Here is an 11,616-nt window from a genome sequence, read left to right as displayed (position 1 = left end):
AATCTTTGGTGGCTCATATATGTATGGACCTTTTGGCATTTAGTTTACATTGAAAGTTATGTACCTAACTTTCTGGGTTTACATTGAAAATTGACTTTGAATCATCAACGGCCACCTTTTGGCATTTAGGTTACATTGAAAGTTATGAACCTTTTGGCATTTAGTTTACATTGAAATTTGAGTTTGAATAATCAATGGCCTTTATTAGTTATAGCCAATGAACGTACTCATTTGGAAACATATTATGTCATCCAAACTCAAAATCATAATTTTAATAATTGTTAATAGAACAGTTTTGGCTAAATATATATTTCAAACACCAAATATAGAAGACAGAAGTGTAAATTATATATCATATACATAAAACGTATAACTCCCGTTAATATACATATACTGCAAACAAAATAATTCAGACCACTGCTGCACGACAAGACCAGATAGCAAGACATGAGAGTTTTAACTCAGTGTTCTTGCCCTCCCAGAGAAAATAGTCACTAACATTAATGTACACAAATTACCAGTGTTTCACCAATTCTTGAGTAATTCATTAGCAGCATCCTTGTAGCTGACTTTCTTTTTCTTAACAGGCTTCTCATTTCCTTCGGAAGGTAAACTTCCCTCTTCGAGTTCAGAAATGACACTTTCTGCTTTCTCCTCTTCCAGGATACAAGGAGAACCTTTTGCATTTTCGGCTACGTTGACAGGATTAGTACCTCGCGGTTTCTCCTCTTCAAGGATGGGATCAGCTTTATCTGTTTTCTTAGTTGCAAGGCTAGGTATCATGTTAAATAACATCGCTTGAACTGGATCGACAAAAGTTTCGTGTTTACCATGTTCTGCAACTTCCGGTTCAACTTTTTTGCATTTATCTGATGATTCATAATCTTTTACTACCTCTTTCGTTTTAGCTTCTGGAGTGTGCCTGTTTATTATCTCGGTACTCCCATAATTTGTGCAGCCGACTTCAGAATTTCCTCTGATATTTTGTTCATCTGAAGAAGCCCCTTCTGATTCGTTTTCTAAGATCTTTGCGGGCTTATGTATAATCCGTGCCCTTGTTCTTCGAGGCTGATTAACAATTGATCTCCCTTCCAAAGGTACCTTCTGTACGTTCCCATGATTTGCACCACTGAGTTCAGACTCTTCCTCAATAGCTGGCTCATCCGAAGAAGCATTCTTGTCTGATTCAATTTCAGAGATTTTAGCTGGCTTGTTTCCATAGCGTGCCCTTGTTCTCCGAGGTTTAATGGCACCTCTTCTTCCACTATTAGTACTTGTCTTACTGGGACTTCCCCTTTTTCTTTTTCCGTCCCTATTAGGCAAGTCAATAACTCTTGGCTTCTTCGAATTTTTGGTTCCCTGTTCTCCAACTTCATCAGAATAAGGTGATGTAACCTGCTTTTCTAGATTATCCAAGCTTTGGTAGTCTTCTTGGTCAAGTTCGTGTTTGTTACTGAAGAAACACCAATAAATGAAAAGGTTACAAGATTACAGTAGATACAATTTAGTGAAGCTATCTTTTTGGAGCTCCAAGCGTTGTGTGGTAGACTCATTGAGGCAATTCTAAATCATGAACACCTTTTCCCAAAAGTAATGTCAACTCACAAACACAAATAATGACAATATTCACACATTTATGCCTGACAAGAAGAAACAATTCATATCACTTACCTTGGAGACGAGATTATACTTTTCCATAGTATACTTAATAGTAGTGAAGGATCAGGTAATCAACCCAATATAAGTATAGGATAAGCCTAGGTTGAATTGAGTTAGTTTGAGTGCTACGCAAAATTTTATCATGTCAAGTAACACATTAACTGTTTCATGGCTACTCGAAACTACGCTCTGCAATACAAGAATTCTGTACTTTATTTTTATAAAGTAAAATAGATTTAATGAGAGAAATACAGCATACAGTGAAGAAGACGCAAGATAAATAAAAGGAACAACCGAAAGACCACCCAATAACTACGAACAGAAAATGCAATTCCAGCTCCCTGGTGAATTGACCGAAGTTGTTCGGGGTGAGGTGACAGCAACTTTAGCCCAAACAGAAGCCAAGTGAAATACTCTATTAGCAGAATCTAAACAGTGGTAGAGAGTTGCTTGAGATCCTGCATTCCACTCCTTCCATGCACACCAAGGAACCACCATTATTGCTCACTGCCAAAAAATACTAGTTATCCTTGTCTCACAAATCCTCTAACTTCATGAAGAAGATGTCTTAATTGGAATGAGAAGGTATAGTTGCCTCCTTTGTAATTGCAAACAATATATTCCATGACTCCTTCGACAATCACAGTTCATAGAGAGACAATCACGTGTCTGGTTAATCTTCATTCATTTAACACAAATTGGAGAAAAACTGGTAACAAGTCATTAGTATTTACCAAGTCTTTAGTATGAAGCCTCTTAAGACTTGGTGGAAGATTTCATGTTTGTAGGTGCCTTAGACTACAATATGAAACAGGATAAAGGAAATGTCCCAGAATCTCTTTTAAGAACTAGAAAGTCAAAGGGGATTTTTAAAGGTGCAGTTTCCTGGGCAATCGGGGTTCCAAGATGATTATGCTTACAAATAGTAAAAAACTGATAATTAGATAAGAATGAATGATGTAAAAAGGAAAAAGATAATCACCTTCGTTTAAATCCCTATAAGTTTAAACCAAGACTTCAGCCCAGCATTGAACGGAATACAACCTGAAATCCATATCTTCCAACAATCACCAGAACCCTTATATTCCATAATTTTATCCAAAATGTCCATTTTACCATCATAGGGTTTCCTCCATCATCCACAAACCTAGAGTGCAACTACTGCTACATCCAAAACTTGTCTAAAAAATTCTATTGTATGATCAAGAAATAATCAAACAATATCAAGATCCAAACTGAGATTGCATCAAGGACGAATTTTTCAGTGGCGGCAGCATCATTCATGACCAGGATGGACGGTGTATCCATCTCCTTATGGAGATAGTCCTATTCTTGAGGTCAATTTATAGATTAGTTTGTGAAAGTGGAATATAAGGAAAGCTACCATATTTAATAAGTTACCATTGGTGAATATTGTAACTGATAGTTACCAAATTTTGTTATGATTTTGGTTCTATAAAATGAAAGAACATCTCACATTGAAAGGCATCGAGTCTTCTTGAGTATATTTAACATAGGCTTTTTTTTATTCTCATATTTTCCAAAATGCATTTTTCTCATCTATACATTCTTCATTAAAATAATATTACATGTAAATCAAAAAAAAATTTCTTCTTTTTCAACCACATATTTTCCATCAATCCACTATTCTAAAATGCATTTTTTCATGAAAATGGGACTCAAACACCCTTATATAGTATCAGAGCCTCTTCCTTAAAAGTTTCTCTCATTTTACTAGTTGAGTTTTCTCAAGATGAGAGGAGCTTTTCTCCTCCCTTCCAATCGTCTTCCTCCTTCGCTACTCGTTGTCCGATTTTCACTTTTCATTGTAGAATCAATTTAATTAGCGTCTGTTTGGCCTCCATTAAAGCACTTTAATTTTTTTCAGCCAGTTTAATTTTCAACCTTCTTTTTTTACCTAAGTGGGGTCCATTATGTTGCCTTCTTGATCATTTGCAATGTACCAAGTTTTTTCAAAAGGATTGTTGGTACCAATGGACGAAACCACCCTCCAATATGACCAACAGAGGGGAATGGTTGGGAAGGTAGTTTTGTCATTTAGTAATGTGACCAACACTTACCCTCCGTTCGAATTCTACTATGACACATGGGGCCCACACTAGTTTGAGAAATTGACAAATAATGTGTTCTAATGTGTTTTAATGGGGGTTTAGTAAGAACAAACTCTAAATTTCTCTTCCTCAATTCGAACTCAAGAATTTTACCTCCCCTGGGGCACTTTTCCTCTCTTAATGGCAAAGAAACGAAAAGAAAACCCCACTCTCTCGCTTCACTCCATAAGAATTAGTAGAGAGACAATGTCGTTGTGATAGAGGGCAGGGAACAAGAGCGATTCTCGATACTATGGAGTGGAGACCGAATTCAACAATGACATGCCTTATCTCCTTTCCTTCAACATCCATGGCGGCTTTGATTTTCTTGTCGCCCCTTTGATTGATCCGTCCTATAGATCTAGCTCAGTGGAGCAAGATAGATGTGGATTAGAGGTTATCTCTATTAAAATACCAGCCGAAAAAAGATGTGGATCTATACAATTTGCGAACAGAAGCAATGCAGATGATGCAATACAGAGATTATATGGAGCAATTATTGGAAAGCAGACAGTTCATAAATGGAGTAGTTATTAGAAAGCAGACAGTTCATCTTTCTTGGGGAAGAAATCCAAGAAATAAATAGTCGAAAATGATGCTAATAACCAACAAAGCAAATCTTATTACGAAAGGCAAGGATGCAATGACAACAGTTATAATGTAGGTGCAGTTTATGCAACATCAAATGGACATGGGAACCATCATCGGCCGACTAGTTGAATAACTGGACTTTGCTGATTGAGTTTATTAGGGCGACTAAATTAATGTGAGCATTAAAAGTGTGGTATGTAGAATTTTGTAGCTAGATTAAATTTTATGAGGCATAAGGATCTTTTGATTTGGGCTGTGGTTCATTTGTGGGCTGTGATTAGGTGTTGATCGGGCTTTCCTTCGTTGGTCTGGATTAATATAAGCTTTGGATTATTTAGTTGGGCTATTTTATTAGGCTTTGGACTGTTATTGGATTTATTTGTTGTCTAATTTCATCTTGGATTCTCAAAGGAGAATCATCCTTCGGTGGTTTTGGATTCTTCAAGATTTTTGGTGTATGCTGTTCTGTGGATTTCTTCCAACTATAGCATTTTGGCCAGTGATATATTGCTGGATTTTTTGTTTAGAGCTTTTATCACAATACGAATTATGTGATCGGCTGACTTCTCTCGACCGATAGAGCTCACTATGTGTGGTCAGCACACTTCGTGAATTTCTTTTGAAAATTCTTCTTGGGATGTAAGCTCTCTGAAATGGCTTTGGAGTAATTTTGGAGTGGTTCTTGGCTGTTTCTACACTATTTGTTATTCTCAAGTCTCCTCTTCGTGAGCATGAGAATTGTCACATCACTAGTTTAAGATTGCAAATTGATGCTTTTATCAGCATTAATTTAAGATGATGTCAATGGAATATAAGAAAACCTCGAAGATAAGAAAAGATACCAGATTTAATAAGTTACTATTAGTAAATATTGTAATTGATAGCTACCATATTTAGTTATAATTTTGGTTCTATCTAATGAGAGAGCCTTTCACATTGAGAGGCATCGAGTCTTCTTGAGTATCACGAAGTATATTTAACAGTCTGGACGGGATTCTTTTCGCATAAGGACTTGAACTTTTTGACTTACAGATAGAGACGGGGTTCTCTTTAGTTATTCACTATGTCACTCGCAAAGGTGAGCCATTGTCTATTCAGGACACTCTCAGACACATCAGACATCATCTTTCAATTGATCAAGATACGATTTCACATATATCATAAGGGGAATCAAGCCGCTGACTCATTTACCACTATAGGTTGGGAACAACGACTTTACCAGGAGTAAGGTCCCCTAGACCTTCATTGATCACATGCTCTGATACAGATTCACAAAACATGGTACCCTAGTGTAACATATTTCTAGTCTACTTTTGCTATTCTTCTTTTGTATGGAAGGTAGTACCTCATCAATTGCTACTTTCTTTACATTGGGTGTTCTCTTCGTGGTCAAGTTTACGCCTCCCTTCCAATATATTCTTGCAATTTCTATATATCTTATAGTTGGGACATCCTTACCCTCATCAGTCTCATCTAGTGGAGCCTAAAAAACACACTCAAGATGAGCTCATGCTTTGCTTTAAAAAAAATAAAAAATCCCGATCATAATCTATCCGATACAACTCTACGCACTCTGGTAACAAGGATTACTGTTGTTAGGTCTAAAAGTGTAATTGGCAATTCTGTGGACAAAACGGACTAAATTGTATAATTGTAAAAGTCAGGGACTTAATTGAACATTGGTGTAAAAATTAGGGACTTAGGGTGCAATTTGCATAGATGAGGTAAATTAGTGTTCGAGTCATTGAAGGAGTCCATGATGTCCAAGAAGATCAGACAAGATCATCGGAATGCAATTGGAAGTCTAAAGGATATCAAAGAGCCGCACAAATTATGTTCCGGATTTTCAGTCATAACTTGAAATGCATTTTTCACATAGAAAACGTTGAAATTTGGACAAGTCTATCTCTAGAAGAATTGTAGCCCTTTGAGTTAGCTTTCTAACGCAACTTGAATCACCTCAATCGGACATCGGACGAGAAAGTTATGATGAAAATACTGATGACTGCTCACAGTCGCTCGCTTCTCGCTGGCATTTCGCTCGAGCGACAAAAACATAATACCTCTCGCTCACTCGAGCTCAAGGGACAGTCCCATGCAGCCGTAATCCTATTTTGCGTTTTTGAAGTGTTTTTCTCGGCACATACCACCTAGACACCTTCAAGTATAAATACTCAAGCCCTAGGACGAAATTTTAAAGGTTGCCACATTATTCTTTGAGTGCATAACATCTTCATATCTTTGTTCAAGAGATCTAAGGCAAAATCAATTGGAGAAATCATCAACATAATTCTTTAGATCTGGCAACCATTGTTTTGGGGAAAAAACATTGAATCTACATAACCCAAAACACTTACTTCCTTAATCTATTGAGGAAGGGACTCTCTCATTGGAGGATCGAGAGAGGTGGATTGAGGCGCAGTTACAGGCACAAGAACAGGCGGTTCTTGGTGTTCCACTTGATGATACAATCAGCTAAAGACCAAGAGGTTGTAGTGGACAGCAGATTGGGCTGCAAGAGATAGATCGAGAAGTCTATCAGGAGGCTAGAAGTATCTACAGCAGTAAATCGCGAGACTGGAACAACGGGTCTGATTGGGTACGGAGTTTGGTATAACTTGTATTTGCCGAATTGGTATAGTGGAGGTAATTAGCTTGGTCCTGAAATTTTACCCACTTTGGGGTTTTCCGTCATCATATTGTTTGTTATTTACTGCTTTGCATAATATACAAACTGCGGCATTCCAACATAGGTTAATTGACTTGTATGATTAATCACCTAGACAACTAATTAAAGTGACTTGTTACTTTAGTTAGATTAATTCCGCACGTAATGTCAAATTGGTTAAAGTGAAATCTAGAACGTAAACTTGGTAACGCACAAAATTTGAACTTGACACTGTATAGCATTCCCGTGAACTTTCAAGTGTTGTAGAGCGTTCCTAGAATTTTCAAGTGCTACAAGCTTGATTTTACGTATCGAACGAATTTTAGTTGTTTGTATGTAAATCTCAAATTCAACATAATTTAACAATAACCTTAGGCAATGAACTAGTTCTCAACAATGTCACTTGATTGTTTCATTAAGGGTGGTAATTAACCGCACCTATCCCGCCAACCTGCAGCACACCCTTCAGATGTCAGGAATGACACTGACCTCCCTATAATTTGCTGATACATATATTTACTAGCAGTCTACAATGCTGATAAAGGCAGAAGTGTCCAGTGAAAATCCTAGAATGCACATGCATAAGTTGCACAAAAATTATATCTTCAAACATCACAAGACAATGGAAAATGTATCGTTTTTCCCCAACTAATTTTTATTTTCACCAACAGAACTGTTTTCCCTATTTCCGTAGTCCATGATGTAAAGAACACTCGATGAGTATATTCACATTTAGCAGAAGATTTTTTCATTACAAAAAGTCACAGGCAACCATAAATTTATAAAGCAGAATACTAGAGTGGCACAAACAAATTAAGCATCCATTTGGAAAAATTAATAAATCATTTATAAATAGTAAAACTTCATTTTCAACCACACATTTGAATGAACCCAAAAGTCCTATTCACTTATCCAACAATCAATTCTATATATTTATAAATTCTTCCCAAACGGAAGCTAGAAGGACACAACTGACGCGCACAATAAATTCCATTCGTACACCACACAAAATATCTGCTAGCACTCATTTGTTCACGTATAGAATCAGAACATTCCTTAAACAATGTCCACAAAATGCACCACATCAATACAAACTCGACCAGAGAAGGTTCACGCTAAACTTCAATTAAATTTGTGTAGAGAGGTATCACAGGTTTGACTCTGGTGGTGGCTGCTAAGTTGGAAAAATATATTTAAGGTGTTGATAGTGGGAATGGGGCTCTGTTGTATAGGGGGACCGTGGATCAGAGTCTGGAGTAAAATTAAAGATAATTCTGATATTAACAGCACCATCATATTGATGGTAAAGTTAATTAGATATGGAATCCTTGGAAAGGGACAATACTGGTGCACTAGAGAAGATGCAGGATGAGATGGATATTATTAAGGTTGTTGGTTTAGACTTAAAAATGGAGGGGTTTATGGAAGTATTTACAAGCACAACCATATTGCGGATTGGTGCAAGAAAAGGAAGTACAAGAGAGAGCAGAAGAATGTACTGGGTATGGTGGCAAATAGTTAGAACCTGGAACATTTCAGAAATGGTGGTAGTCATATGATGAATATGGTATCGAACTGGAAGCAACATTTGGAGTGGGGTGAAGGTGAAGATGAGGATTAGCTATTTCAATTTTCCTTTTTATCAAATTAAAAAAAGTATATCGGAATATGTGGAAATAGATAGTATCATAATATGTGACAATACAGCCTCTATATGCAAGGCCTAGTCTAACCATCCACTTGTCATTTTTTTAATTTATCCTCAATAGGTTTCTCTGCCATGTATTTATGTCAATCCTCATTTTCTGTTTTATGCACGACTTCATTTCAACTCCATTCATCTCACTAACATTTTGTCCATTAATACCCAAATACATGGTGCAGTAAAGCATAGTCCAATAATAGAAATAGTAACACAATACATATTAATTGAACTCTTCAAAGAAAAATTAAACTCTTACAATAATTTTTCTTGTTATGCTTTAAATCACTCAAAGTATATTATCACAAGATTAATTTAATCTTATGCATTTTAAGCTAGTTTTTTTGGTCCATTTCCTATACATTCAGAGGTGTACCCTATTAGTTAAACTCCAATAGAAAGGAGAGGAAAAATCTTCAAAATTTCTTACTAAACAGGTCAAAAAGATCATACACCCAAGGGGTCTTTTAAACAGTATATCAAAACGGACATTTGAGGAGTTATACAAAACATAAAGCGTCAATGGAATTCTCTCATAATTTTATATCGTATATGCACATACCATGAGATGGTGGGCCATCTTTTCCATTTCATTAGTTCTATTAAAAGCTTCGTTTACATTTTCTTCATTTCTTCCTTTCCTTTTCTTTTTTGGGGGTAAGGGTGGGGATGGGGATGGGGGCTCCAGGGATTCGTTAAGCCCAGGTAATTAAAATTCAAAGCATACCACGGAAGCATGATATATTTTTAAATGATAATCTAAACTTACCTCACTACAACAGTAGTCTCTTCAAAACCTGAGGGCTTTAAGCTATAATGATCCTCTGACAACTTCTGGTCCTTCTCGAAACAGTCTTCCAACCATTGAGAGCCAACAACATGCAACCTTCTACTATGTAATAGATGCCTATCTGTCAGTGAGAAACTGATAAACAAAATGGAAAGTGATTATTATTTATATAAATCCATGACTGATCATAATTAATGTTTAATCTTGATTAATCAATTAAGTTAATCATCATGTACAAAAAAGGAACATTGCCAGGGGCATATTTCCTTTCAATTGTGAAAATTATTGTAACAGAATAACTTACACGGACGTGCATAACATAAGATGGGTAACTCAGAGATAATGCACAGAGAAAGACTAGAATAGTTGGTTTACTGAAATTCATTCCAGCAATTATGTTCCAGAGAACTAGCTGTAGTACAATATAATCTAGCTGGGTAGAGCCAACTCTGATCCTTAATGTATATAGATCGACAATACTCCGTATAGGAAGAGTTAATAAACAGTTTGATTTATAAAATTGATAGAAACGAATGGTGGATGGTACTCTTATGTCCATTGGAATGTGTGGTTGAAAATGAAGTTTGACTATTTATAAATGATTTATATATGAGTTTGCCAAACAGAGGCTAAATTTAATGAGAAGGGGACATAAAGCTCAAGATGGAAAAGAAATCAAAACATTTAAGGGCCATGTCAAGAAGTTCACATCAAAGTTTTCAACTGGAATTTTAAATTCATTTCCACAGGTAATTCAAAATGACCAAAAAATTGTGGTCCTAAGTTTATCATATGACAAATTATTGCTTACCTACTCAACAGAGTATCGAAATCCACATTGAGTTCCGGAAAAGACATAATTACTACATGAGAACTATGAGACAGATTGTCGGCAACAATGCCACCGCTCATGGAAACTTCAATCTTCATCCTCCTCATTGCAAGTTCCAATAGAACTTTCCAATCCATATTTTTTCTATCATGCATGGACAACAAATATCAAATTCTAACTCCAAGATTATGATGTCCAACAAAGTAAGAGCATGGATCCTAGTCAAGTAAAAAAGAAACAATCATCTTACAAAAATTGCTCTGGAATGTAGAAGTAAATGCAGTAACCATGAAAGCGAGCCCATTTCTCCTCTGGGCAGTACTTCTTCTTGTAGTGAACAATTGCTTTAGTATCTTCCTTCCAGTCAATGTTGCTTAAGAGCTGCAAAGCACAATAAAAATAAATAAATGCATGACCAAGGAAGGTTCCATACACTTGTTTCCCTTTTTCCAAGTCACAGTTTAAAAACAAAGTAGCCACTCTATCAGTTTTCACATAGAGGAATTTGGAGTAATCACTAAATGGTCCGAAATCACTCTACCTGTTTGAAGTCGGCCATATTGACATCCCAGTAGTAGGAATCAGAAAATTCATCAATATCTTCTTCCAATTTTTTCTTTGATGAGTTGGAAAGAAAAAGAAAGTACCTTCAAGAAGGCAACAGGAACAGAATGGGAGTAAAAACAAAAAAAGTTTCAGATATAGAAGTGATTAAGAAGCATAATAACAGAAGACTAACTTTGGATGTAAAGGAAGAAGCTTCTTCTGCGAACAACAATCAAATAACCAAGAGTAATGAATAACATCTCCTTGGTGTTTAGCTGCCTGAAACTTGAGACCTGTTAAAAATTTGGGTACCACAGCTAAGTTCCATGGGGAACATGTTCGAGTGTGTTTGAATTTGAGAAAATGCAAGTTCGAGTCTGCGTGGGTATAAAAGTGAGGGGGGAGGGGGGCGGGGGCACAAGACAAGAGAGGGAAAGAGAGACCTTTACTCTCAGCTGCAATACAATGAGTAACCGAATTATTCAAATTCATTGAAAAAGTACCACCATTTTCAACCACCATTTTGTGCAAGGAATCAACGGAAATGGATGAAGGTACATTTACAAAGTCTATACATGTCAAGGAAGATCAGATGATACAATTGTCAAGAGAAACTCAAGTATCAAAATCTACAGAGCATTTATGGCATGCAGCCAATACGCTGCCTGATGTTGGGCATTCTCATGCATAAGACCCCCCCCCCCCCCCCCCCTCCGT

General features: G+C 36.5%; 1 protein-coding gene across 3 annotated transcripts in view; it reads right to left on the bottom strand.

Moving 5' to 3' along the window:
• Positions 1-326: 326 nt before the first annotated feature.
• Positions 327-11,616, bottom strand: part of LOC111378531 (DNA ligase 4) — a 25,039-nt gene continuing 13,749 nt past the window's right edge. For all 3 annotated transcript variants that reach the window (XM_023001750.1, XM_023001751.1, XM_023001752.1), the window contains 7 exons: positions 11,343-11,468; positions 11,093-11,192; positions 10,895-11,000; positions 10,604-10,734; positions 10,333-10,497; positions 9,501-9,656; positions 327-1,453 (listed from right to left, as the gene is read on the bottom strand). In XM_023001750.1, the coding sequence (XP_022857518.1) occupies positions 526-1,453; positions 9,501-9,656; positions 10,333-10,497; positions 10,604-10,734; positions 10,895-11,000; positions 11,093-11,192; positions 11,343-11,468 (1,712 nt within the window). In that variant the 3' untranslated portion in view covers positions 327-525. The remainder of the gene's footprint in view (positions 1,454-9,500; positions 9,657-10,332; positions 10,498-10,603; positions 10,735-10,894; positions 11,001-11,092; positions 11,193-11,342; positions 11,469-11,616) is intronic.

Source organism: Olea europaea, unplaced genomic scaffold (genome assembly GCF_002742605.1).
Source record: "Olea europaea var. sylvestris unplaced genomic scaffold, O_europaea_v1 scaffold1830, whole genome shotgun sequence".
In the NCBI taxonomy this organism is placed as follows: Eukaryota; Viridiplantae; Streptophyta; class Magnoliopsida; order Lamiales; family Oleaceae; genus Olea; species Olea europaea.
This window is presented reverse-complemented; position numbering and strand designations above follow the sequence as displayed.